The sequence below is a fragment of the Cordyceps fumosorosea genome (genome assembly GCF_001636725.1).
Source record: "Cordyceps fumosorosea ARSEF 2679 chromosome Unknown scaffold_46, whole genome shotgun sequence".
Taxonomy (NCBI): Eukaryota; Fungi; Ascomycota; class Sordariomycetes; order Hypocreales; family Cordycipitaceae; genus Cordyceps; species Cordyceps fumosorosea.
In genome coordinates, this window is record NW_017387346.1 from 58,282 (window position 1) to 85,220 (window position 26,939).

Sequence of the window (26,939 nt, forward strand, 5' to 3'; positions counted from 1 at the left end):
GTTTGTGTGTGTCTGGTGTGTGTGGTGTGTGTTGTGGTGTCGTGGATGTTTTCTTTGGCTTCGAGATCGTCCAAGGGAGGAGAGGCTCGTTGGCTGTTTTGTGTTGCGGTATCGTTTTGCAAGAGGTATGATTTTTTTCCGAGGATGGCTGGGCCGAGTTGTTCTCGCTTGTGAGAGTACAACTTGTGTGTGTGCGTGCGTGCTGTCGTCAACTTATATGGCAGGTGGGAAGATCTGTTCAGGGTTTACGAATAAGAGGGAGGAGGCGGGAAGAAGCAGAAGAAAACAGGCAACAAACAGTGGAAAGAAAGGAGAGAAGCGGGATAGCCAAGTGGCACGTACGTTTCGAAATACTTTATTTATTTTATTTATTTTTGGACCGATTTTATTTTTTTAAGCCTTCTTTTGCGTCATCCCAACCATTTTCCATTTTCCCTGTGATCGCCTCTGCCTTGCCGCGAACAAGTCTGACGCCGCGGCCTTCTAGGTGGCGTGAGATGCGGGGGGAAGTGGTGCGCTCGCGACGACGCCAGCCTCGACGCCATGCAGCCAGGGCCCCTCCAGACCCCGAGCGGATGGCCTGACAATTGTTGCCTGGGCACTTCAAAAACGTATGGTTTCTCGCTCGCTAAAGCGTGGGCTTGCCGCCTTGGGTTTTGTGATTAATCTACTACAACGTAGCACTACCGCCCGCGATAGGCAGTGAGTGAGTGAGTGAGTGTGTGTGCGTGGTTCTGGCGTTGCGGATACGAGTACAAACAAGCCAAGGTGGCGGAGGTTGGGGAATTATCATGATATTTCAACTTGCATCTGCGAAACGAAAGGAACCTCCTAGAGTGCCTTGCGTTTCCGCTGCAACCCGGAATTAGAAAATAGGTTTTATGAAACATGATACCCCATCCCAGCTCCCTGCGTGCAACTCCTAATCCCCCATCCATCCCATCCATCCCATGACGCCGGGCATGATAATCTGTACAGAATAAGAATAATGAAAAGAGTAATACAGTAATGTGGTTATACTTGGCTTGCTTGAGAGAAAAGGAAAGAAAAAGGATAAACAGGACGCCCTAATACAACAGTTGTTCGATACAATGGGCGCACATCACCACCACCGACCAAACCCAGTCAACCACTCCTCAATCCGCAATCGCATTCTCATCTGCCGCCCGCGCCGCCTCCCGCAGCGTCTTCTCCTGCTCGCTCGGCACCGTGCGGTTCGCCAGCGCCTTCTTCTGCGACTCCACGAACCGCTCCCACTGCGCGCCGTCCGGGTCGCTCGCCTTCATCGTCGTCAGCAGCGACTCGCGGTTGTCCTTGTACGCCTGGATCACGCCCTTGGCCTGCACCTCGGCCCAGAAGTCGCCGCCCACGTCCTCGGCCAGCTCCGTCAGCATCCGCACGTGCCGCGGGTCCGCGCCAATGTCGTCAATCGACGCCACCAGGTCCCTCATCTGCATCTGCGACACCATGCCCACCCGGAACCGGTGGCCCGCCCGGTGCACCCGCCCCTCCTCTTCCGCAAGCACCTTGGACAACGTCGAGTTGCTCCGCGACAGCCGCGACCCGCGAATCTCGCCTTCGTCTTCACCGTCCGAGACCACCGTCTCCTCCGCCCGGGCCCGTTCGTTGACCGACTCGGCCGACGGGCTTCTGGTGCGCTTCGGGTCCGTATTGCTGAGCTCCGATGTCTCTCGCGTGTCCGGATACTCGTCTTCGAATCGGTTGATGATGCCCTGCAGTGTTTCGTCAAGGAACGTGAGCTTTCTCAGCGTCATTTCGTCGCCTGGGTTTGCCTTGGCCTTGATAAGGGCAGGCTGTAAGCGCAGTCGAATCTTGCGCGCTCCCGCAAGCAGATGCTTGGACATATCCTTTGCCTTGCCACCCGTGGCCAGCCTGCGGCTTGCAAGCGACGCATCAGTCGCTTCCGCGTCCCGACTGAACTCGCCAGACTGACGCTGCGACTCGTCTCCGCGATTCTCAAGACAGCACTTGAGGGCTTTAACAACGCCAGTGCCCCCGATAACGTAGTCTTCATCAGGGGCCGAGCTGTTGTCTTCTTCGTCGCTTTCTTGCATAACGTCGTGGCCTACAAGATGCATAATGACGTCGGAATAGCCAGCCGGCTTAGAGTCATCAGCCTCGTTACTCTCCGACAGTGTGGCCGCCATGGCAGCGCCGATGCCCGTATCCGGAATTGCCTCCATGTTGCGTAGACAGTAAGCGACAACCTGCTTCGCCATCGCCTTGACGATTTCACCAGCCTCGTCATGAGGAACGTCAATATCAATGGCAACGATTGTCTTGGAGACTCGCGCGGCCGCCATGAGCGAAGCATAGAGCGCGCATGCTTCCTCTTGAGCCTCTTCACTCTTTGCGTGGGCCAGCTTGACGAGCTCCTCGTTCTCCAGTAGGTTGATATGCGCTAGCTGTTGAATTTCTGGAAGGACCTCAACCAACGCAATAGCTTGCTCCGAGTTCATGCTGACATCAGACAAGTGAATTCGTTTTAACCCAGTGCATTTAGGCAGGTATCTGTTGTGGATTAGCCTGTTGATCGAGTCAAATGGTTGAGGACGCTTACCGTCTCAAGAGACCGACGGCACTAGGCCGCGACTGAAACAATTCCTTATTGTGAGATAGATCGACAAATCGGATATCGGGCATGTTGGCAAGGACCGGTAGAATCTTCGAGAGAGAAGACGGTCCCAGTTCACAGCCTGCTAAGCTGAGAGCCCAGAGACCGACGTTCGCCTTCAGCGCCGACGCGAGTTTCTCCTCGTGACCTCGGAGATCATTCCCAGCCAGATCAAGGCCTTCGCAAATGCCTGAAGAAATGTATCTCGTCACATGACTGATGCCTTGCTCATCCAGGTGATTATGTGCCAGCCCGAGACGCTTCACCTTGCAGTTCAACATGCCGTCGAGGATGACACCGAGCTGTTCCATGCTGGGTTCCGTCTCGCCAATGTTGATCATCTCCAAAGTCGGCCCGCCAAGCCGGTCCCCGATGGAAGTGGCGAAAATGTCGGCAATGCTGCGGGGGATGTGTTGGCCATTGGGCAGCGTGGCGCCGACTTGGGACACGGCCTGGCGCGGAAAGGCTATGTGGGAAATGTCGAGACTCTTGATAGATTTGCAGAGATAGATGAACAAGGACAGGTGTTTCCATCCATCCGGCCCAATTTTATTGTTCTTCAAGACCAGACGCTCGACGATGCCGCCTTGGACTTCTTGTTCGTGCTTCGGCTTTTTGCGGCTGAAGGTGGGTGGTTTGGCGGCTAAGAGACCGGCCAAGACGACACGCAGACCCTCATCCGTGAGACCAATGTTCTCAAGCAAAACTTCTCGAACCGGGACAACGGCAAGATAGTCGCCGAGAGTCACTAGGTCAGCCAGCTGCAGCCAGTAACCCGTCAAATCTAGCTTGCTGACAACCCCGTGAGAGAGGTTGGTCGGATCTGTGAGCTGCTCTGTAATCTTTTTCAAGATGGGTGTCTCTCGAAGCTGGCAGCATCTTCGATAGATTCTGGCGGGGTTGGTAGTCGGCAGAGAGCTCGTTACAATTGTGCCAGAGGCCCCTGAATCGGACGAATCTGGGCTATCGTAATGGATTTCGACGGGAATAGAGCCGCTGTCTTCCGCCAGCTTCCTGCGCTTTTCTTTTCGCGCTTTCCGCTCCTCTTCACTGCGCTTCTTTTTCTCTTTCTTCTTAGACATTTCCTTCTCTCCTACAGCAGTATCCGGTTCCGGACTGTCATTTGCATCCGGCGTGTTGCTCGGCAGTTTCTGGAATGCATCGGCAGGGCCATTTGCGTGACCGTTGGTCTTAGCCTCTGCCACAGGTTCTGGCTTGCCGTCGTCAAAATTTTCTTCCTTCATAACAGCGCTGTCGCTTTTCAGAGCTTCACCTTCGCCCTTTTCGGTGAGTTTCTTTTTCGTGCTCTTGTCGATTGGTTGTGTAGCGACTTCACCATTTGCGTACTTAGGCATTGGTGCAATTTCCACGTCGACACAAAACGCAACGCGGCGTAGCTTGGCCGCCTTCAGTTCACTTATGTTACACCGCTCTCTGTTCTTATCCTTGTTGAGAACGGTGCGTTCAACAAGACCGTGCGCCAGACGATTGGTGGTTGCGCCATTGGCCGATGAGGATGACGAGAGGCGACGAAATACATTCAGGATGCCGGCCTGGCCAGATTTGGGCGGCGCAGGTGTATAAGGACCGCTGCCCTCCGGCTTTGCGCCGTGTTGAAGGACAGCATTTCTGGAGGGCGATATTTTCGGTACAGGAGGCTCCGATGCTTGTGGTGAGGTAGGTCCCTGGTCTTCGTGTGATGTAGTGCGATACGGCAGATTTGAGTTATGAGGTGACGTCTGCTCTGTTGGCGATTGTGGGCTGTTAGTGGCAGGGGATGAGCCCGAGAATTTGGCGGAAATATTGGAAAACCATGTGTTGCGACGTCCGGGCGGCGTGCCATTGGGACCAGCGGGTTGCTTATCGACTGAACTGGATCGCGAGAGCCTTTTTGTAAGGCTGGAACCGCCGTTGAGAGGTGTGCTGGGCTGGACATTAGCCTCGGCCCCAGACTTGGAGTCTTTTCTCTGATGCGACGGCGTGCCGTTTGAAGGTGTTGGTATTTGGCGCGGCTGTGTGGTATTCGCTTTGGGGGGCGAGGAGGATTTATTAAGTTTATCTATCGTGAAGCGGTTAGCAAGAGTGTCGCAAGAAGCAATCCAGTAGCAATAGCCAAGTCGCAATGTCAGATATCGCGTTGACAGCAACCGAAGCTGGGGAACGGAGAGGAGGCTGTCAACATGCCTTTGGAGGACCCTGGAGTCATCCAGCTGACATCGACGCCATGAACCTGCTCCATGACGCCCGGGGAGCGGCGAGCAGAGCTCGTGTGTGAATAACAGCAGGGTGACGACAATTAGCGCCTTGAGGCCGTCGCAACGCTGACCGGATTTGTTATTGTCCCATGAACAAACAGGATGTAGGTCGAGGCAACTTGGTGAGCGATGACGGAAGAGGGGGGGCTGGCTAAGGAAGGCGAGTCGAGTCGAGCGAGCGATGTTGTTGACGTCTTTGAGCCCACAAACAGTCGGATGACACGAGAGTCGCAGGGAGCAGACTGTCGACGTAGCACACTGCGTTGTATCCCACAAAGCCAACAGCAAAGAGTTGTTTCTACCTTGTACGAAGGAGGGAAGGTTGGTGCACGTAGAAAAGAAATCGCGGGGAGTAAGGTTCGTAGAGTGGTGGCAAAGCTGGGGGATGCGCGCTGTAAGTTGAACTTTGACTCGGGAGTTTAGTGGATTTAGTTAGCTTTTAGTTGCGGTAGCCACAGCCCATCATTGACATTTTGGTTGCTGCAGTGGTAATGAATGCCCAGTTATTGGGTTCTGCTAGGCCACTTGAGGAAGCCCACATCCGGCCTTGCCAGGCTTCCACTGCATGCCTGGTTGGAGTGGCAGAGACCCCTAGAGTGGCTACCTGCAGATGCACTATGTACACTACGGAGTTATGCTCTTCAGTGCCGCGGGTCGTTTTAGCCAGTCCTGATACCTCTGTAGATGTAGATGCAGCTCGTGAGTGTTTGAGTGAGCCCAATTCGTTTATGCAGCCGCGAAGCTTGTCAGACTCAATATCAGTAGTTGGCACCAAAAAGATGAACCTCGTTCTCGTCCAGTTGACCAGCTGCTTGCCCCAAGCACTGTTTGCTCTCTCATCAGCAATGTCTGAGGTTTGGACAGCCCGCGCCCAAGTACTCCGTATCCTGCTGTCGGTGTCTCAACTCGGAAATCCTCAATCCCTCCCGCGCAACATTTGTGGTGGTTTAATAATGCAGTTTGCTGGTTCAGGTGGTGCTATTATCCTGGCGCAAAATGCTGACAAAACCCACGCAAAGCAGCCACCAAGTTCTAGACCTGCTGCAACAGCAAGTCTGCACCGACTCGGCCCGTTGAAGATTTGGACCAATCTAGGCGAGGCACACCAGCCTCAGCACTTGTTGCCATCCTCAATGCGCTCCTCTCGTTTGCATATCGACGGAACGACCTCGAGAAACCTAGATTAACCCCATCATTTTAGAGACCATCCACACACCCATCGATAAGGTGGCTTCGAGATGGATTTCGTAATAAATGCCGCCATTGGAATCAGCCGCGAATGTTTGTCGGGCCAAGTGGGCTCTTTCGCTCCGAAAGTATCCCTCTACACGTGACTCGGACCGCGGGCAGAAATTTGGTGTGAATCATCGCCAACCGATATCGATATTTTCAGAAAGGCGCGCGTTTGTCTCTTATTTCGCTCAGGAACCAACAAAGCCCACGCTGTGACACTGCAACTCCCATCGTAGGCATCATGCCCATCACAGTCATTTTAGGCTCCCAATGGGGTATGTATCTGGTCCTCGCCTCCTAACCCCCGCTTACTTCGCTTTCACTCGAGACAAGGGCGTCGCTGTCTCGCTCTCAAAAATATGACCTCGCGCTAACTGGATTTGGTGTTGCAGGAGATGAAGGCGTACGTCTTGTGTCAAGTATCTAATGCGACGAACTTGATTGTTAACGATTTTCTTTTAAATAGAAAGGAAAACTCACCGACATCCTGGCCCCCGAGGCACAACTCTGTGCCCGAGCTGCTGTAGGTGGTGGCGGCGCATCATGAAAGAAAGACCGACTGCTGATTTCTTGAATAGGGCGGTCATAATGCAGGTCATTCGATTGTGTAAGCCGCATTTTTTTTCAGTTATCTTGAAAAATCAATTGGCTAACTTTTGTTGACAGAGCGAACGGTGTCTCGTACAGGTGAGCAGAGTTGAACAACGGCCTCTTTGGCAGACACTCATATCGTAATAGCTTCCACTTGCTTCCGTCTGGTCTCATTAACCCCAATTGGTATGAAGACAATTCTCGCCGTCAAATCCAGGGGTCAGCAAACTAACACGTCACACAGCATCAACTTCATCGGCTCTGGTGTCGTCTTTCACGTGTAAGTCATGTCAGAGGTCCCGTATCATGACTCCTTATCCTTCACGTCGCGCCGGATCAGCCGCTGACTTTGCTTTCAGACCGAGTTTCTTTAAGGAACTGCAACAGCTCGAGGAGAAGGGCCTCACCACCGTTCATGACCGAATTTTCGTATCTGACCGGGTCCACATCGATTTGGACCTACACGTCGCCGCTGATGGACTCGAGGAGGCGGAACTCGGAGGTTTGTCCAATTATCTTGGAAATATCAACGAAAGCATGAATTAATGTCGTCAAGCAAACAGAATTGGCACCACATTGAAAGGCATTGGTACGACGTACAGCGCCAAGGCTGCGGTAAGGCGCATTGTCTCTCCTTCATGATCAACCTGCTAAGATTTTGGTAGCGCCGTGGAATTAGACTGGCTGAGGTCTTCCACCCCGAGCTCTTTGAGACCAAGCTCCGAAGATTGGCCAATGGTTACCGCCAGCGTTACGGCGACCTCTTTGTCTACGATGTGGAGGAGGAGCTCGCTCGTTTCAAGGAGTACCGAGAGAAGCTGGCCAAGTACACCGTCGACGGCGTGACCTTTATGCGGTCAGCGCAGGAGTCGAACAAAAACATCGTGGTCGAGGGCGCCAACGCGCTGATGCTCGACATCGACTACGGGTCTTACCCGTTCGTCACCTCGTCCAACACCACCCTGGCCGGCATCCTGGGCGGCCTCGCGCTGAACCCCAAGAACGTGACGGACATCATCGGCGTCGTCAAGGCGTACACCACGCGCGTCGGTCAGGGCGCCTTCAAGACGGAGGAGACGGGCGAGGTCGGCAACAAGTTACAGGAGATTGGCCGCGAGTGGGGCACCACGACCGGCCGCCGGCGCCGGTGCGGGTGGCTCGACCTCGTCGTGGTCAATTACAGCACGGCCATCAACTTCTACACGGCGCTCAACCTCACCAAGCTCGACGTCCTGGACACGTTCGAGACGATCAAGGTCGCCGTCGCGTACAAGGTGGACGGCCAGGAGCTCAAGTCGTACCCGGCGGACCTGGACATCCTGGACCGCGCCGAGGTCGTCTACCACGAGATGCCCGGCTGGCAGGAGCCGACGACCAATGCGAAGACCTTTGAGGAGCTTCCGGCCCGCGCCAGGGAGTACGTCGAGTACATTGAGAAGTACGTGGGCGTCAAGGTGCGATGGATCGGCACCGGCCCGGACCGCGAGGCCATGATCACGCGCGATTAAAGGGATGGAAACTTTGTTTTTTTTAGAGAGGATTGGTTGTTCGAGACAAAAACGAGGCAGGTAAACGCAGTCATGGCTAATTTGTCTTTATTTGGACCATAGAGCTAGAGTAAATCCGCTTCAGGAACAACATCCTGAACCGTTTTCGGTCATTCGTAATCGTGTATGCGTTTCAAGGGAAGAGGTAAATCATAAGGTGCAGTTGTGCATTTGAAGAGGAGCGGAAGACGGGAAGTGGCACGCAAGTTCTTCATCAGCGCAGCGCCACGCTTGCAATCACATCGGCGATGTAACATTTGGCTGTCATTTGGATTCAATCGTTACAGGAGGACTCAATCACATTGGTGCATTCAAGACGAGAAGGGTTGAAAAAAAATCATGGAAAGCGTCGTGGTATTTTTGTATTCATCACTGCCTCCTGAAAACTCCAAACCAAGCATTACCAGAAAGTCACATGTATGGCTACTCCTTTTTGTATCCCTTACTCCTGCTGGAGGAGCTGAGCAATCTTCTTCTGCACGTTGGCCTGCTTCTCGGCCTTGGTGAGGCGCTTGTTCTTGTACTTGAGGGAGATGGCCTTCCACTCCTCCTTGGACTTCTTGGGGCCGGCGCCCTCGGCCTTCTTGAAGGGGTCCTCGCGGATGGCCTTGTGGGCCTCGGAGTAGAGCTCCTCGAGGGACTCGGCCTCGATGTCGTCCTCGATGTACTTGACGAACTGGGAGCGGTAGCGCTCCTCGTCGTCGTCGGCGAGGGTCTCCATGTACTCGGCGACGTGACCGCCGTAGATGTAGTTGCGGAGGGTGTCGGCGTCGAGCTCCTTGGTCTCCATGTCGTAGCCGGGGAAGCGCTTCTCCGAGTGGGGCACGAGGATGCCACCGTCGGAGGCGCCCTTGAGGGCGCCGAAGACGCGCGCGCCGGTCGAGGTGCGGGCCAGGCCGACGTCGAGGAAGGCCTTGAAGGGGCGGCGCTCGCCGTCATCCGTCTCGGCGGCCTCGGTGAGCGTGAACTCGCCGTCGGCCTCCTCGACACCGACAAAGTCCTCGTCGAGGCCGAGCTTCTTGAGCGCGCGGCGAGCGATCAGCAGGCCGGTGGCGTAGGCGGCAGCCCAGTTGGTCAGGCCGTGCTCGATGCCGTAGGCCTTGAGCTCGTGCGCGTAGGCAGCGCAGAAGACCTTGTCGCCGGAGATCTCAGAGGTCACCAGCTGCATGATGATGTCCTTGTTGGTGAAGCGGACGACCAGGCGGTACTTGGGAGCATTGTACTTGTTCTTGGCCTGGGTGATAAGGCGCTTGCGGGCGTAGTAGTCGGTCTTGCCTTGACGACGGCGCTTGAACTTCGTCTGGTAGCGGCTGGGAGAAAAGTTAGCACTGGGGATCGCGAGATGCGCTGTTCATCATTGGGCGAGGGAGAAGAAAAAAAGACATACCTGTAGTAGGCGCTGCTCTTAACCAACTTGTTGAAGGCCTAGTGTTCGTTCCCCCCGAGTCAGCAATTTGCGCTTCAGATTTGCTCGTCCTCCTTCCGAAGCAACTTGCGGCGACTCTTTTACATCGAGCAAAGACATGGGCGATTGGCGTTTCTGCCACGCAGCCATGGTAGAATAAACGAAAACCGCAGGTTCACAAAAGGGTTGTGAACCCAGGAGATAGGCCTTAACTTACCATTTTGACGGTATTGGTGGTCAAACAATGGACTGTTGTCTGGTAGTTGTGGATGGGAGTTCGTGACGGGAAACGCAGCCAGCAAAATTCTGGTGGGGGATAACTTCAAAGCCCTAAGCGAATGCACCCTGGCCAATTGTGCGACCCACTGTGCGAAACCGTGGTTGGTGACGAGGTAGGCTAATCTTTTTTCGCCTGGGTCACGTGCAAAATGATTATGTAATTCTCCAAATATGGGTCGCCGGGGTTCGACACGGCCGGACCTCCGGTGGATTCGGCAGGAATGGGGCACTGCCGAGGCAAGCTGAGCTCTTGCCGGGGTAGCTCCGCAGGCGTCCTACTCAGCTGGATTCATATATCACAGCTACATCGTTGACGAATTGCCTCATAAATCTTGTTAGGACAGCGTAACGAGAATCTTGATCGTCATGTCTGACTTTGGCGAAGAGCCGCCCGCAGACCTCATCCTCGAGGCAATTGACGGTGAACTGTATGGCCCCAAGCAGCCCAAGGTCATTCTGTTCGACATTGGCGGTGTTTGTGTGAGTTGCTGCTCCAGCTCGACTATTTGCGGCCTCGCCGTGGTTCCTAATTCCTCGCTCTAGGTTGTCTCCCCCTTTCAGGCAATCCTGGACCATGAATTGAGTCTCGGCATTCCCCCGGGATGGATCAATTATTCCATTTCCAAGTCAGCTCCCAACGGTTTCTGGCACCGCCTCGAGCGAGGCGACATTGCCATGGACGCGGCTTTTTTCCAAGGGTTTAATGGCGACTTGCACCAACAGACGCTGTGGGACGCCTTCTACAAGCGGGAAAAGGCAAAGAATCCCAAGTTGGAGGATGTGACTCCTCCATTGCCGAAACTTGACGGTGAATGGCTTTTTAACGAAATGATGTCTTCATCAACAAAACACGATCCCTGGATGTTTCCCGCCTTGCAAGCGCTCAAGGCCAATAATAAATATATCATCGGTGCACTCAGCAACACCGTCATCTTCCCGCCGGGGCACAAGCTTCACCAGCCCGACTTCTTCACCGGCCCGCTCAAGGGACTCTTCGATGTGTTCGTCTCATCCGCGCACGTCGGTCACCGCAAGCCGGAGCCCAGCATCTACCAACTCGCCGCGAAGAGGCTGGACGAGTTTGCCAAGAGCAATGCCAGCTCACCGCGGAATCGCAGTCTGGGGTGGGAGTCTGGCGTCCAGCCGACGGAGATTCTGTTCCTGGATGACATTGGGGAGAACCTCAAGGCCGCTAAGAATGAGGGCTTCCACACGATAAAGGTAAACCTAGGCAGAGCCTACGAGGCCGTGGACGAACTGGAGAAGATTACAGGGCTGGACCTGGAGGGAGACCACCCGAAAATCCCAATCAAGCCCAGGTTCACACGCGGAAAGGCTTCGAAGATATAGATGTCGGCAGTGAGATTCTGTTCAATCTCCACTTGCATCCATCTCAAATCTTAGCAAGCTAGTTGTTCTTTTGCATCACGCCCTTTTCTCAGCAATATACACGTATAGGCTCTCGCACACCCTGACCTTGTTGTCCACCGCCATTTTGTTCCATTCTTCTATGAATAACGGCTTTGTCTTGTCGTAGAAGTCAGGCGGCACCAACTTATTTTCTACCGCTGTTTGCACAACCTTTTCGAATTGGCTCTCGAGCTGCCCTGCGTCGAGAAGCTTGACGTCCTTACCAGATCGCTTCTCGAGCACGGTCGCGGTCTTGACATCAAAGCCCTGCGACTCCAAAACTGCCCGAAATGAGTCTATCGAGCGGATCCAAGAGCGATCCGACGCGAACTTGATCCCTAATTTCTTGCAGATGTTTTCGATGATGGTTCCTTCCGGGATGCTCTGCTCGCCGGGGATGTCGATCACGAGGCGCCCGTTGGGCTTGAGATACTCTGCCCAGTGTGCGATGGTCGCATCCCTGTCCTCGAGAAGCACGAACGCGTTGGAGCATACGATCAGGTCAAAGGGGCGCTTCTCCAGAGCTGAGCAAGACTCCAGGTCCGTGATGTCATGTTGGATAAGCCGTACGCGGCGATGTAACGAAGGATGCGCGTCCAGTTTGCGCTGAGCAACTTGGAGCATGGCTTTGGTGGCATCGATGCCGATAATGGCACCGTCATCGGCGATGGTTGGGGCGGCGTGGAATATCTCGAGTCCAGTGCCGCAAGCCAGCGACAGGATTCTGTCGCGCGGATGCACGCCAACGAGGTCCATCAACCTCCGCGTGTAGTCCGGGTGCCAGGAATCATCGTAGTCGGCAGCACGCGGCTCGTACATGGCGATTGCGACTTCATACTGGCTTTTATCCGCCCGATCGCCAGCTTTCGCGAAGTACGCGTAGGTGGACATGGTGATTGTGCAGGGGAATCCGCCTACCCTATAGGTGCGACCGCGACCGTCGGGCTCGCCAGCGAGATGTGGCCGGCTCGAATCAGAGGAGGGAGTGAAGATATTTAAGCATTATACACTTGAGACTAATTTGTGTTGATCAACATAGTTATCCGTGAGTCACTCGGTAGTCGTCGTGTCGTGTAGCTTCGTATTGTGCGGGGTGATTTGTATGATGCTTGGATAGGGATGGCGCCTCACAGAGCTGAACACCCTGGGCCTTAAATACCCAGTCTGCCAGCGTGTCGGCATGCGACAGATCCAATTCCAAAGCGAGACGAGCCGGATGGTTGAAACTCAACCCTATTTCAAGATGGATGATTTTCTTCACAGTGACATCTCTACCGCCCGTCTGTTGCTGAGGCCGCTTGTTAGGGCTCCTGAAGAGGACCCCATTGCCTTGGAGAGATTCCACACGCTCTGGAGCAACGAGCAAGCTACGAAATGGAGGTCCGTTTATCGATTTCTCGAGTTGCATGGGTTGACAACTGACGTGATTTCAGTCTACGGGGTCCATCCCATACTCTGGAGGCGAGCAAGGACTGGATGGCAGGCACCATTCCCCTGCCAATGCCGACCAATAGAATCCGGATCGCATACTTGGTACTCTACGCCGACGACGACGAGGGGTTCGTCCACCCCACCAAGATTGACGAGAAGCACTGGAAGATGGCGGGCGTCATCACATTGCTGGCCAGCAACTTCACCCTGGAGGGCGAGGTCGACGCCGGCGGGCCTCGCGGACCCGAGGACCCGTTCAGGGCCGTGGAGCTCGGCTACCTGTTCATGCCCGAGGTCTGGGGCAAGGGAGTCGCGACGGAGAGCGTCCGGGGCGTGGTGGACGCGTATCGGCGGGACGTGGAACCGGCGCGCCGACCGCTGTGCCCGCGAGAGGTGCAGGCCAACGTGCACGTATTGAACGGGGCGAGTCGGCGGGTGCTGGAGAAGGTGGGCTTCACGGAGGTTGGCCGGTTCGAGGACATGAGGGCTTGTCTTCCGTTGGTCGAGGGTCACCCGGAGGCGCGCACGATCTTGCACTTCCGGATGGTGGGTTGAAGATAGAGGAGCGCGTCGATCGAGGTTGGTGCCGGAGATGGTAGCATCTTGGCGCCAATCTAGCAAGGTTGTTGGGCATCTCATTACTCCAGAATGCATGCGAAGAAGACCTTTGATTGTGTTAGCAGGGTGCACGAGCTCAGACGGCGCGTTCTCTTGTCAATTTGCCAGTCAACCATCCGTAAGTAGTTGGCCAAGTCAATAAAGCGAATTCCGTGATGTGATTGATGTATTTGGGTTTGTGGTGTCGCCATGCTATTTCCGCGGAGTTACAGGTCCAGCGATAGGCCTCAGGGCCCCTGCGCCAAGCACTTATTATTGCATATCAAGTGCGGATTATTGCATGGCATTTTTATCAGAGGAGATTGCAGTACAGAATACGGAGTACTGATGGTAACGTGCCATTCGCAAGCACCAGGAATTCAGATGAACGAAGTCAATACAGAGAGCCTTGTTGAACACCCCTCAGTGAGTGGTGCCAAGCCGCTTCTTTGCCATGTCTGCTCTGTCTATCTGATGACGTTCAATGGCATGCAGAACAAGACAGGCAAGGGAAGGGACTGAATAGGAGACAAGACGGATACAAGAAACGTTTCGTCAACCCGACTACAAAAGGCTCGGTCCATCAACCCCGAAATCTGACCTTGGGAAATCCCTCCACCACCGACGCCATCCGCTCGCCCTTCCCTTCCTCCAGCCCTTACCTTCCTGCCCCCCCCCCACTGCACTGGCTCGGGCTGGACAGGGCTTCTGACGTATCTACGGCCATCACTGCAGCATCCGGTGTTTCGTCCCCTCCGTGGCGTCGGCGGAACCAGGATCACCTCGCGCGAGTGGGTTTGCCTACGATCGGCCTTGTCGCTTGTTGACCTTTGTCGGTGAAGGACCGAGGATAAGACAGCTGAGTCTCGTCATCCCTTGCCGATGGCGTTTATTTTTATTCATTTTTTCTTTTTCGTTTTTTTTTTGCTTCCGGTGTCGCTACCAAATAAGAAAAAAAAGAGCCCAAGTTCCGGCCCGCTGAGCGGCAAAAGTGAGACAGTCTATACATAGTAGCTACGTATGCCAGCAACAGCTCAGAAATCACACGGGCTGCTATTGTCGGCCAATTGCAGCACGGCTCTCGCAATGGCCCGAGAGCGACCGAGCCTCCTCTCCTCTCTCCTCTCCTCTCCTCTCCTACCTAGCCTTGTCCCGCCAGGACGGCGCCGTCCCGTGTTAGTGCTTCGTCCTGGTTCAGCATGTCTAACCACTGAGCGTTCGGGTTACATTCTATCTACCACCAGTATGAACTAGCAGAAATCGTGGTTGCACTGTATTACATACATGTCATGCCTCTCTCTGGTCCTGTTGCAAGACAAGTTCCGATCATGTGGGCTGACCCAATACACCTCTTCTCGGCCTGCCTCAGCCTTTCTTGTAGAGTTGGCTGTCTTGCTCCTATCCACATCGCTACGAGTAGCAGATAGATTTCGAGGCTTCAGCAGCAGCAGGGGAACAGACACAGATCGCCTGTTCTTTATGCGGCTCCCAAGGCTGCAGCCCATTCTCTGCTGACCGGTAACACGCCGTGCCTTGCCCGACTGGCTGCCCGATCCAGCCGCCCTTCCATATTATCAATCTCGCCCACCCACCCACCTATTTACCTACCGATTCTCCACCGCCCGTTGCCGCCGCCGCCGCCGATTTATTAGAAAAAGTCAGGGGAGATTGCAAGAGGATTCCGACCTGTAACCTCTTTCCCTCTCCTGCGTTGTTCCCTCTCGCCTCGCGCAAACATACTTCAGCAGAGGGGTGACTATGGACAGCTGGTTATAGGCAGGAAGGAATCGAACTCGAAGCCTCTCACTTCTTCCACCTCTTGCCCACACCTTTGATTTTCTTCAATCCCCGGCGGGCATCATGGCGGCGACGCAGCCAGCAGCAGTACCCGATCATGCGGCCGCCGAAGCCGCCTTTCGCAAATTCACAACCGAGCTGTGGACGCTGTACGCCGTCGGCCTGTCGTCGACCATGCTGCGGACGTACGCGCGCATACGAGCAGTTGGTGTCCGCGGCCTGCGACCGGACGACTATTTCGTCTGGGTCGGTGTTGTATGTGACGAAATTGTGTTGCCGGGTAAGGATGATATCAGGAAACTGACTTGTGTGAGCAGCTCTTTTACACTGCGCAGACAACACTCGGGTACAATGTGGGCCATGCAGCACACGGCCTGGCCAACAATGGCATGACTGAGACGCAGCGCGCGAGCCTGGATCCGAATAGTGACGAATACATGAGACGGTAAATGAGCTTTCCGTCCTTCTTTTTTTCTTGATTCGTATATACTGACAATACCACAGAGTGGTTGGATCCAAGATCCAGGTGGCAGGCTGGTCGACGTATGTTTGTCTCATGACGGGCCTGAAGATATCCATGCTCTTCTTCCTCGCTAGGCTCATGTTTGGTCTGGGACGCTCATTTCAGCTTCGAATCTTTGTTGGCTTCATCCTCGTCATCGCTACATTCATCGCCTGCATCGTCAGCATTTTTGTATCGTGCCGCCCGTTGCAACACTACTGGGCCATCTACCCCAATCCGGGCAGTAAGTACAGTCCCACGAACCCATGGCATTTCCCATCGGAAACGGCCTCTGATACTTTCACTCTAGGGTCATGCCAAGCCGCGATTTCACTACCTATTATCTGGTCAACATTTGCAACCAATGTCTGTACAGACATCTATCTCATCATGATACCCCTTCCCATACTGTGGCAGTCCTCGCTCCCGCTGTCCAAGAAGATTGCCTCGACCGTTGTGCTAGGCGCGGGAATATTCGTCCTCGTCTGCGCGACCTTGAAGAGCGCCTTTGTCCTAGCAGTACGTCTCTCATCCACCGTATCCGTCTTGTCTCTATCCATTCTAACCTCCACAGGATCCCGTCAACGGCGCCCAGCTGGCCGGGTCGTGGGGCACCCGCGAGGCCTTTGTCGCCGTCATCACCACCAACCTCCCCATGATCTTCCCGCTCGTCAAGCGCTGGCTGCGCCCGTTATTGCCGAAGCAGCTGTCCGCCTCGCAGAAGCTGGAGAAGTCGCCCACGGGCTTCCGCACCATCGGCGGCGGCGGGCCGGGCGTCGGCGCCGAGGCGCGGCGCAAACCGGCGAGCGCCAACGCGCTCACCGACTTTACTACCTATAATGCGTCGGAGGAGCACGTGGCGGCGGAGATAAAGAAGGAGCAGCAGCAGCACCGGGCTATGGTTCATTTGGAGGAGATGACTGATCTGGAGGCGAGCGCGGGCGGTCATGGCCATTCGCCCGTACTGGATGCGGGCGACGCGGAGCACGAAGAGTGGACGCAGTTTCAGCGCGTCGCGAGGGATTAGCTTTGACAAGAAAATGAAGCTGCGCTGCCATTCTACGACGGGATGAGGCCATTACATGCCAATAGGCACCTGTTTATTTCAAAGGAAATTTCAGTTTCGTGCTGCAGTTTAGTATGATACCACGGGAAGGCGTCTTGGAATTTTGGTCAAATACACAACATATACAACATACACACTATACACTCTTGCTATGCTGGAAATCGTTCACGATTACGAGAACCCGTGTCTCTTGAACCCTTTTTATCTTGAAGGGGCGATGTGCTTTGAACCCCAGACTACTCGGGCGGCTGCTGGTTTGCGTTGCTCATCTGTACATCGTCAAAGTTCCACGCCGAGCCCTCCAAGAGCCCGACAAACCAGCGCGGGCCCGCGTTCCTCGAGAGCCGGTACCACGGCCGTCCCAGCAGCGTCTCCTCCACATACATGGGCTCCGACGGCTCCAGCGTGGTAGCCGCGGGGCCCGCTCCCCCCGCGGCGGCGGCCTCGTCCATCTGCCGCAGCCGGTTCTCGTACCACGCCTTGATGTACGCCGTCTTCTGCGAGGACCCCGCGTAGCGGCCCGGCTCGGCCATCTCCTCGGGCGTGACGCCGAGCACGCGCGTCTCGCGCACGAAGTGCTCCGCGTTGACCCGCCGCCGCTCCTCGGCCACCTCGAGCCGGCCGACGATCTTGGCCAGGTAGCCGGCGAAGTCGAGCGCGCGGCGCGCGGCGGCGGCGTCCCAGCCGGGCGCGTCAACGACGAGCAGCCGCGAGCAGATGACCATGACGAAGCCCGTCTGGCCCGGCGCGGCGAGCGCCTGGAAGCGCGCGCTGGTGGCCGGCACGCTGGTGACCGTGTCGAGGAAGGCGCCGGCGGCCAGCAGGCAGTTTTGCAGCGCCGTGGCGCGGTAGTGGTGCTGGTGCTGCTGGCTGTCGCCGCCGGGGGCGCCGCTGTCGGGCATGTCGCCGAGGTACGTGGCCGGCTCGTACAGGCGCACGAGGAGGTACTGGCGGGTGAGCTCAAAGTAGCGCGCGAAGTGGTCGATCTGGTCGGGCGAGCAGTGCGGCATGCGCTTGGTCAGCTCCGCGTACGAGAGCGACTCGAGGACGGCGTCGAGCTCGGCGCGCAGCGTGGTGACGTTCTCGTCGACGAGGAAGAGGAAGGGCCGCCCGCGCGCGGTGTCGTTGGCCGAGCCGAAGAACTCGGAGATGCGGTCCTCGATCTGCATCAGGCGCACGACCTGCTGCAGAAGGAAGTCGGACGGGTACTCGCCGGCCTGGCTGAGGGCATCGGCGCAGAAGTCGACGTACTGGCAGCGCATGGTCGTGTTGCGGCCGAACTGGCTCGAGTTTCTGAAGCTGTCAATTGAGGGAAGCTGAGGATGATGGGAAGGACGGTGCGTACATTGATAACAGGTAATAAACACCGAGGAAAGCTCGCATCTCATCCGACGATGGCGCTTTGGGTACGTTGATGTCTTTTGCTGCTCTTACGTCATCTGGGGCGTTGTCCATTCCTATTTGCTTCAGCAACTCGCGCGGTATCTTGGTAATACCCAAGTTGTGAGCGTAGCCTGTTGCCAGATAAGTAAGATTTGTAATCTGCTGGTCGTACAAGCTTTGCAAATCCGCCCTGTTGCTGTTAGTCCCCGACTAGATGCCGCAGATGAAAAGCACGAATGCGCGTACCATGCGATGACAATAAGCAGTCCCTGAAGGACGTCCAGACTTCGCTCCTCCTCGACGAGCATATGCTGGCTAATGTACGCAATGACGTTGCGCTTCATCTTCTTCAGCCTCGCGACCGGCAACGGGGCGGAGGAGAGCATCACCGCTCGAAACAGGCAGGGCTTGGACTCGCACAGCTCCTGCGCCGTCATGTGGCCGGGGATCCACACAAAGGGGAAGTTGTAGAGGCAGGTGTCCCTGTAGATTGCCAGTATCCTCTCCGCTTGAGGCCAGGTGAGGCCTAAGGGCGGCAACGGCGGTGCCTGCGGAGACGGCCAGCCGCTGCTGCTGGTCGAGCCCTGGCGCGGAGGGGCTGCCGGCGACGGCCCCGGCGGAGCGGAGGCAGAATTGGCCGGGGAGGATATCGGGGGGAGCACAGGGCTCTGTGTATGTGACTGACTTGCCGTTTGGGCTCTCTGTGTATGTGACTGACTTGCCGTTTGGGCTGCTGGCGCTTGGCCCAGACTGGATGAGCTGCCACCAATGGCTAAGCTACGCGAGGTGAGGGCATTTTGCGTCTCAATTGCCGTCGTCAAGGCATCCAGCCGCTCTTCCAGCGACGCGACACGGCTACACACGGTGTTAGTCTCGCCTCTGCGGCGGCGACTGTTGAGAGGGATGAGGTTACTTATTGAGTGGTTTTACAAGCCGAGGTTTCCGTAGACTTTTGGTGGTTTTTGCAGTACACCTGATCCCGATTCTCTCGCATCTACAATTTGCTCGTCAGCCGTTTTGGCATTTATAACATCACCACGTCCAAGTCCACGTACCTTTCGCAGACCGCATCGTCGGCGCCGGCGTCGGTGTCAGTGAAATTACAGCGCGCCTTGGCATTCGTGCATGGAATGCAAGCTCTGCGCCTGCGCGGCGGGCTTGTCGACCGCTCGGGTGGCGTAAGACCCTGCATCGCACGGTACGTGATTCCCGCCCAGCTGCTCTATGCAACTGTCGCGTAATAGGAAGCCCCCGAGTACTTTGCGATCGATGGCGGCTTCGACGGGTTAGACGGTCTGGTGTTCCTAAGCCGGTTTTGCGGGGGTGAGATGATGGTAGGGGGAGAGCAAGCGCGGAGGGGAAAGCATGGAGTCCATGGGGATATAAGCAATGACGACTTGCCCAACACGGATTTGGATGCCTTTTCGCAAGCCATTGGCCGTTGTGGTCGGATGGTCGGATGCGATGATCCCAACGGGTTAGCGCTACGGCGAGCGAGTTGGATGCGGGATAAACGCTACTCAGGCTCCGTGCGCGATTGTGCGTGCTAGTTAAGTAGCTACTAGCAATTCGTCTGACCTGCATCAGCAGCACGAACTCATGAAGATATCAGACCTCGCTGTGGAGTCTTGTCGTAGCATCCTATTACATGCAGGCCACAGTGGCATGTTTCTTGCATCACGCACCTCATATGTACATAGTTGAGTGACCGGTGCCCGAATGTGCTTCTTGAACTGCTAATCGTCTAAAATCTCAATGACTTCTGGTGGATGCGGAGGTTGTCGTGGTGCTCCTGGCTGCGATGAAGCCTCCTCAAGTTTTTCCTGCTGAGGCCGCCAATCGCCATTCTCACTGATCGCAATAGTCCTTATTTCGGCGTGACCCCCTTCGAGAAGCTGCTCCAAGACTTGAGAGAAGTAGTCGCAAATGCGTAGTTGATTCGGCCTCACATCGCCATGACAGATCGGGCAGGCCCAGCAGTCCACCAGGCAGGGCTCGGGTTGTGATGAACCAGGTTTGCCTGGACGAGAGTGCAGGAATTTTTCGAGATCAAAACAGTCAATGTGTTTGCAGTTGACGCCGCGGACCGCAAGAGTACACACTTTTGAGCTGATAGGGTCACAGACTGAGATGTTCAAGGTACTACTAATCACGGAAATCTCGTTGTTGTCCGGCTGCCGATTAAATTGCCTGATTCTGTCTCTCGTCATCTCGGCAGAAATGTGAGGATTGCCGTTGATAGTCCTCCACACCGAAGAATACCTTTGGACAGTGACTTGCTCAACTGCAATAAAATAGTCGTAACCTCTCTCGCTATTAGCGAGGAAGGGTAGGCTAACGCGGAGCTTATTCGGCCCAGGCCTGACTCGAGCGGAAATATCAGCCGGTAAATCTGTATGAAAGTGTTGTTTGCGACTCAAGAGGCATGCCTCATCATTCACCGTCAAGTGTAATTCTTCGGGCCAAAACACCCTGGCTTCCACCCACTTGGATTCACTCATTACAGAATCCCCCGACGGAAATCGACAGACACGCACTCTGTATCGAAGACTGTTGTCTTCAAACCTCACAATTGGCAGGCTGCAGACGTTGAAGTCGACTTGCGGCACCGGTAGCTTTATAAAGTGTTCTCCCGTCAAGGAGAATTCGATCTCTGTCAATGGGTAGACCACATCTAACTTGGTCGGCTGACTAACGATGTTGTCAACATGTTGGAAGTATTTGGTGGGCTCTAAGATACGAGGCAATCGCTTGGGGCTACGCTGCAGCGCCAAATGTAGCCCGACTCGAAGAGATGGCAAGCCGTGGGCACTCTGTGGATATTCTGCCTCAGGTATCCGTCTAGAAATATTGACGGTATTTGGATCTAAGCGCGCAGCTAGATTCTCAGCTGGCCCCGTGTTTTGAGGCTGCTGAGCCATGAATATTGGTGCCTCTCCAGGCTGACTCGGTATTGTAACAGGAAGTGCCTGATGGACGGTTGGCAGGCTAGTATTGGCGGACGGGCCTGACAATTGAGAGGGCTGGTTCTGCATGGACGGAAGAATCGCGTTTCGAGGAAAGCCCGAAGGAGTCGTGGTCATCGAAACTTGACAGTGCTGGATCTGATTTCTTCCTTGCGCGGCTTGTCCTCGAGCTGCGGGAGCGTAGTATTAGCAAAAGTTATGTAGCACCAATTCACAATTAACTTGCCCATGACTGTCATTTGGGAGTGATGATTCCTGAGTAGATTAGTGTATTGGGCAGCCACGGTATCCCTATGTCGTTTGACATGGTCTGCGGGGCGCGGGTTGGACAGATTGCCGAACTCAAAGCTCTGATCGCGAGAAAAGATCTCAGAAAAGCGATTTGCGATAAGGCCATCCTGACAGCCTAACAATCGGTGAGATATGGTGAAGAGGAGGTTGTGCACGAGACCCCACGGACATCGCAGTGCATCCCGCATTTCGTATGCGAGAAAGGGGAACTTCCGCTCCACGATGCATTGGGCGGCCCTGTGCCATTGTTTGGAAAATGAAAAGATAAAATTGCTGAGCTGCCTGGAAAGTTCCGCTAGTATTGGGGGAGGGAGAAGATGGTCAAATGTTGGGGCGGGAATTTTGCAAAAGAAGTCAAGCTCTGCTGGTGAAAGCAGACTGTTTGGATGGAGCAAGACCTGGAGAGCATCAAAGCCCTGGTTGACGACATCAGGCGAAGCGAACTGACGGAGGAGGTGGTGGGTGGCGGCACGATTGTGTGACCAAGTGCAGAATCCGTGATGCATGAAAATGTAGAAGATATCTTGCTTCTCGCAGGCTGCTTTTAACATGTAGAGACGCTGATTATAGGTGCTGGTAGGCGCAGTTGTCATGGCCTCCCCTAACCTGCGACTCCAAGCCGAAAACGCCCTGCTGCCATCCGTCGAAACGCTACCGTCGGTGTGGAATAGAAAGCTCGTTGGCTGCATGGCGAGTGGAATTTCCATGACGGCTTGGTGCTGTTGGGGAGCGGGATATGTCTTCACGGCGCCAGGGAAGGGCTGTTCAGTAGACGGCGAGAAGTGCGGTTGGTTCGGATGCATTTTGACGAAGCTATGAAGGCGTCTAGGAGAAGGCGAGGGACCATTTTCGGATGGTGATGAAGGAAAATTCCCGACATGCTGGTAGAAAAGTGACGAGCCGTGAAAACGGTCGCAGGCAGGCCAGCAAACAGCCGCATCAGCCGCTCACTCTTTTTCGGTACTGCACACCAGAATGGGGGCCTGAGAAACACGCTTCACACAAATTTTAGCAAATTCATTTCAAGTGCTCATCGGATTTTTTGCCGACTGAGCTTTCTGGGATTTTTGTACGTTTCGAGGAGCATTTTTGCCCACGCTGACCAGGACAGCGTTGGTGCGCACTGTTGAAGCGATTGGGCATCGTCTCGATTTTGGCCAGGCATAAAAAGAATAGATCACGGACTAAACCATGGTAATACAAATGCCTGCCGGTTGAGCCGACGCGGAAAGTGTTTTGGGCGAGGTTTCGGTACTGCGGAAGCCAATCTAGGTACTCCGTATATCAGCAGCGGCCACGGATTATGCATAGGTGGTATCTAATTCATATGACAAGAAATGTAGCAAATAAAAGCAAGTGCCGACATGAGCCTGATGCTTGGTATTTGTTGTGAATATCGGATTAAATCACACAAATACCACAAGATGCCACACGACAAACACGCCATACGCCAGAGCCAACCAAGGACGAGCGAAGATCGAAGCCGTTGGCGCAAACGATCGTCGCCCGTCGACTAGGCTGTTATAAGGGCATGGTAGAGTAGCACCAGCACCCGAGATGAAAGGTGGCATGTGGATAGATGGATGTCACAGAATTTTTGAATCGAAATTGCAGATTTTAATAAAGGCTGGCCCCGCAATAGGTAAATAGTACAATGTAGGACGGCATCAAAAGATGCCGATATCATCCAGTAAATCAACAGCAGTTATCCTTTAAATAGATGCCCACCAAGGCACCGAAAATAAGCTATACCTGCCGAGAACAAAGTCTTAGATACTTGGCGGCGATGAGGACTTCCCCGCCTGCCCGCGAGACATCAGACACCAAGGAGGTACCTTTTGTCCCATCTCGCCCAATCTGCATGGTGACATGGGCTGGAAAGATACCTCCTGTGTCACCTCACGCCCACCACAACCCCTGTACCTTACCCTCAAAACAGTCCCGCCACCACTCATCAGTCACGACGAGAGTGACTTTTAACTTGCAGTCGTAGTTCGACCACAATCTCCACCTAACCGCCGTCTTGCTTCTCTCAGTCCCCACCAAAAGCCGCCTCTCCTCAACACCACACCACACTTCCTTCGCTCATCCCATCCGTCCTTCAAGACAGCCATCTCTCGAGACAGCATTCCATCGCACCCTCGTTTATCGCCAACGACCGCTGCCGCTGGCCCCCTCATATCCGCCTTGCTGTGTCGTTTCGAATTTCCTGCGAGCAGCCCCTCCACAACCAGCCACCGACTTGCGCATTGCGCCCGCTTGCTGTGTCGCCCTCTAGCCCTACGTCCTCAGTACCCGCCACCTCGACACTGTATGCCGCCATTGCCAGCCCCAACATCAACAGAGCTCATCGCTGCCCGGCCGCGGCACTCTGGCAGTGCTGAATTTATTTCGATTTAGGACTCCCGCTGCCACCATTGACCATGTCCGGCCCAATCCCGCCCCGAGGCCCCGCCGACGGCCCTCGCCCAGAGGTTGGCGACACCCTCTTTGTGATCCGTATGTCCTCATTGCGATGGCCCAGGCGGGCCTGTGACACCTCTCTCTCGCTCACAGCTGTATAGATGACTTCCATGCTCGGAGCTCAGATGAGCTCAGTCTCGGGAAAGGCGACAGAGTCGAGCTGATTGAGCGCGATGACGAATTCGGCGATGGCTGGTTCCTTGGCCGACACCTGCTCAATGGCAACACTGGACTATTCCCTGAAGGTTCGCCTCCTCGAGCCAAGTTCTTGGTTCAAACTAACCGTCTTCAGTATATACGCGTCCAGCTCCGAAGAATATACCCGGGCCCTCACCCGCTGCGCCCGCCGAAGCGCCGACCCATCCCACCGCTACCGCTGGCTCTCCAGCTCCGCCTACGCCGACGACGAGTACTGCAAATGATACACCCGCGCCTTCAAGTACCAAAGAACCTGATGCCGCTTCTATTTCTCTCTCAATTCCCACCTTGTCCGAAGTTTCACTCCCTCAAAGCGCACCAAGCCAAACAGGCGATGCCTCGCCCGCTGTGCCTACAACCGGCCTGTCTCCTCAGCAATCGTCTGGCCACGATAGTCGCGTCCTTTCTGACACTCTTAATGTCATTGATGAACACATCACGCGCTTGAGGTCTCCTATCAGTACTGGCAGCAACTTACGAAACCACGCGAATGACTCTGGCTCCGAATACAGCGCTCCAATCGACCATCGCATGTCATACATTCGTGGTGAAGAAACAGATGAAGAGGAGGATGTTTCCCACACGAAACAAGAGGTACAAGCCTGGTCTGCGGACCAGGTTGCTGAGTATTTGTTCGAGGCCGGCGTCGAAAAGCAGCATTGCGAAGTCTTTCGTGACCAGGAAATTAGCGGCGAGGTCTTGCTAGGCATGGACCAGAGCTCTCTTTTTATCAAGGCATTCGATCTTGGTTCCGTTGGTCGCAGACTCAAGACCTGGCATAAGATAAAGGCTCTCCAAGACGAAGTGGCGAACAACGACGCTTCCGTCAAGCGACCACGATATGGCAGCGACGCCGGTTCCGAGGGGACAAGAAATCGCAGGAGTCGTACCAACACGGTCACGACCTCCGGCTCTAACAGACCATCGTCCATTTCAACTAGACATCTTGCCCAGGCCCCCAAGGTTTCTCCTACTACCCAGGTGACGCCTGCCTCGCCGCAAAGGATGGCCGATAGCCGACCAGGTCACGCAAAACGGCCTTCAGCTGCTTCCATCCGAGAACTGCACCACTCCAGACGACACTCGTCGACAGACTTCCGGATTGCGCCCGCCGCTGCGCCCTCACCGGCTCTACCACCCCTAACCCCGGTAGAGGGCCACAGAAAGCAACCATCGTTTGACCGTAATTGGACCCTTGGCAACGCCTTTGCGCAACCCGGTGCTCGGCCGATGTCATCCGCTGGCTTACATGATTTGATCCCATCCGAAAAAGCTCAAGACTCAGCGGTCGACCTCGACAGGGGATACTTTTCTGGCACTGATGCGGAGGGCAGGCGGCGAAACGTGCTTAAGAAGCGCGAGAGCACTGCCCACTCCCGGCAATCCAGCTATGCAGAAGAGCAGAGGATTCGTAGCGCTACTGCACTCTCTAGGCATTCTCGCTTTGGTAGTGTTGATTCTTATCGCGATGGGCCGTCTACTGCTGCTCAGAAGTACTACGGCATTCAGCCGGCCGTGCATGGCAGAAGCATATCGACAAACACTACCGAATCTTTTCGACCTCTACCCCCACTGAAAGATAATGTTCCACCGCCTGTTACAAAACTGGACTCGAATCGTGCACAGCCCGCACCCAAGCAGCAAGGATTTAACTCAGATTGGCTAGCAAATGTTGTGAGCCGCCCGGGTCAAAAACAAAGTCGCAATGGCATGCGCGCCATTTCCGAAAAGCTCACCTTGGAGCGCCGGGCATCGCCATCCGATACCTCTGCCAAAGATAGTGCATCGTTTTCGCCTGCGACTGGGCAGAGTACTCCTTCTGTCGCGCCAAGCCTGGAGAAAGATTCACCTGACGTCACCAGCCAGAACAACAGCGCAGCTACTGCACCAATCAAGGGCAAGAAGAAGGGCAAAAAGGGGACGAGTGCGTACACGCGAGGGCTATTAAAGATCGGACCCACCGAGGCCAAGGAAGGTGCAGAGTATTTCGGCTGGATGAGGAAGAAGAGTTCACATCTCATGACAACTTGGAAGCCACGATTTTTCGTATTGAAGGGACGCCGACTGTCATACTATTACTCAGAAGACGATACGGAAGAAAAGGGCCTCATCGACATTTCCTTTCACCGTGTACTACCCGCCGACAATGACCGACTAACCGGACTCCACGCCACCATTGCCAACGCCGTCGGCGGACCATCGATTCCCAACTCATCCCTGTCCCCAGACATGGAAAAGTCTAACGAGCCCGTCTTCATTTTCAAGTTGGTGCCTCCGCGCGCGGGCCTCTCACGGGCCGTCAACTTCACCAAGCCCATGGTGCACTATTTTGCGGTCCCCAACGTCGGGCAGGGCCGGCTCTGGATGGCGGCCATGATGAAAGCTACGATTGACCGCGACGACGCGGCACCCATCACCACGACGTACCAGCAAAAGACCATCTCGCTCACCAAGGCCAAGCAGATGCGCCACCGCCCACCCGCTCTCATGAACCTCGACGAGATGGCCGACGAGGAGAAGAGGGCAGAAGGCCCCGCCGCCGCCGCCGCCGCCTCGGGTGGCCACAACAGTCTCGGCATCTTTGCGGAGACGGACAGCGGCGTCTCGGGCCTTGATAAGGCCAGGCTCAATGGCGTCCTGTCGGCCGCCGATAATGATACGATGCCGCAGAGCGCATAGGCTGCGCTGTGCTGCCGGGGCCAAACCTTGCGACGCGGCAAGAAGGTTCTTGATGACGGTATGACTGTTTTATATACGGCGCGAAATGCAAGAGCGTAACTAGAAAAGTGAGCGAGCTTTACTGCGTGGGACGAACGAGGAAAGAAATGATGCTGCCGGGGTATCACGCTTTGTTTTCATATTTTTCTTTCTTCTTCTTCTTTGCTCTGGG

The 26,939-nt window shown here is 55.1% G+C and overlaps 9 protein-coding genes across 9 annotated transcripts; 5 read left to right on the forward strand and 4 right to left on the reverse strand.

The window, feature by feature from the left end:
- Positions 1 to 1,136: 1,136 nt before the first annotated feature.
- On the reverse strand, positions 1,137 to 4,874 carry ISF_09340 (cell wall biogenesis protein Mhp1; the record flags this gene model as incomplete). The annotated part of the gene is made up of 3 exons (XM_018852943.1): positions 1,137 to 2,532; positions 2,582 to 4,694; positions 4,784 to 4,874. The coding sequence occupies 3 exons, from the start codon at positions 4,872 to 4,874 to the stop codon at positions 1,137 to 1,139; spliced, it is 3,600 nt and encodes a 1,199-aa protein (XP_018699870.1).
- A 1,490-nt stretch (positions 4,875 to 6,364) lies between these two features.
- ISF_09341 (Adenylosuccinate synthetase) lies at positions 6,365 to 8,222 on the forward strand (the record flags this gene model as incomplete). The annotated part of the gene is made up of 10 exons (XM_018852944.1): positions 6,365 to 6,398; positions 6,516 to 6,526; positions 6,590 to 6,646; positions 6,702 to 6,730; positions 6,790 to 6,810; positions 6,862 to 6,900; positions 6,959 to 6,994; positions 7,074 to 7,216; positions 7,271 to 7,329; positions 7,380 to 8,222. 10 exons carry the CDS (start codon positions 6,365 to 6,367, stop codon positions 8,220 to 8,222), a joined length of 1,272 nt encoding a protein of 423 aa, XP_018699871.1.
- Positions 8,223 to 8,703: 481 nt separating this feature from the next.
- ISF_09342 (60S ribosomal protein L5 (CPR4)) lies at positions 8,704 to 9,886 on the reverse strand (the record flags this gene model as incomplete). Its single annotated transcript, XM_018852945.1, has 3 exons — positions 8,704 to 9,571; positions 9,649 to 9,686; positions 9,884 to 9,886. 3 exons carry the CDS (start codon positions 9,884 to 9,886, stop codon positions 8,704 to 8,706), a joined length of 909 nt encoding a protein of 302 aa, XP_018699872.1.
- A 425-nt stretch (positions 9,887 to 10,311) lies between these two features.
- On the forward strand, positions 10,312 to 11,295 carry ISF_09343 (HAD-like domain protein; the record flags this gene model as incomplete). Its single annotated transcript, XM_018852946.1, has 2 exons — positions 10,312 to 10,425; positions 10,489 to 11,295. 2 exons carry the CDS (start codon positions 10,312 to 10,314, stop codon positions 11,293 to 11,295), a joined length of 921 nt encoding a protein of 306 aa, XP_018699873.1.
- A 75-nt stretch (positions 11,296 to 11,370) lies between these two features.
- Positions 11,371 to 12,246, reverse strand: ISF_09344 (hypothetical protein; the record flags this gene model as incomplete). The annotated part of the gene is made up of 1 exon (XM_018852947.1): positions 11,371 to 12,246. The coding sequence occupies one exon, from the start codon at positions 12,244 to 12,246 to the stop codon at positions 11,371 to 11,373; it is 876 nt and encodes a 291-aa protein (XP_018699874.1).
- Positions 12,247 to 12,598: 352 nt separating this feature from the next.
- Positions 12,599 to 13,341, forward strand: ISF_09345 (Acyl-CoA N-acyltransferase; the record flags this gene model as incomplete). Its single annotated transcript, XM_018852948.1, has 2 exons — positions 12,599 to 12,735; positions 12,789 to 13,341. 2 exons carry the CDS (start codon positions 12,599 to 12,601, stop codon positions 13,339 to 13,341), a joined length of 690 nt encoding a protein of 229 aa, XP_018699875.1.
- A 1,902-nt stretch (positions 13,342 to 15,243) lies between these two features.
- ISF_09346 (hypothetical protein) lies at positions 15,244 to 16,709 on the forward strand (the record flags this gene model as incomplete). The annotated part of the gene is made up of 5 exons (XM_018852949.1): positions 15,244 to 15,435; positions 15,498 to 15,625; positions 15,685 to 15,926; positions 16,059 to 16,201; positions 16,257 to 16,709. The coding sequence occupies 5 exons, from the start codon at positions 15,244 to 15,246 to the stop codon at positions 16,707 to 16,709; spliced, it is 1,158 nt and encodes a 385-aa protein (XP_018699876.1).
- A 275-nt stretch (positions 16,710 to 16,984) lies between these two features.
- Positions 16,985 to 19,323, reverse strand: ISF_09347 (Fungal transcriptional regulatory protein; the record flags this gene model as incomplete). The annotated part of the gene is made up of 4 exons (XM_018852950.1): positions 16,985 to 18,041; positions 18,094 to 18,321; positions 18,378 to 18,986; positions 19,187 to 19,323. The coding sequence occupies 4 exons, from the start codon at positions 19,321 to 19,323 to the stop codon at positions 16,985 to 16,987; spliced, it is 2,031 nt and encodes a 676-aa protein (XP_018699877.1).
- A 4,488-nt stretch (positions 19,324 to 23,811) lies between these two features.
- On the forward strand, positions 23,812 to 26,728 carry ISF_09348 (polarized growth protein; the record flags this gene model as incomplete). The annotated part of the gene is made up of 3 exons (XM_018852951.1): positions 23,812 to 23,887; positions 23,953 to 24,096; positions 24,144 to 26,728. The coding sequence occupies 3 exons, from the start codon at positions 23,812 to 23,814 to the stop codon at positions 26,726 to 26,728; spliced, it is 2,805 nt and encodes a 934-aa protein (XP_018699878.1).
- Between the last annotated feature and the right edge of the window lie 211 nt (positions 26,729 to 26,939).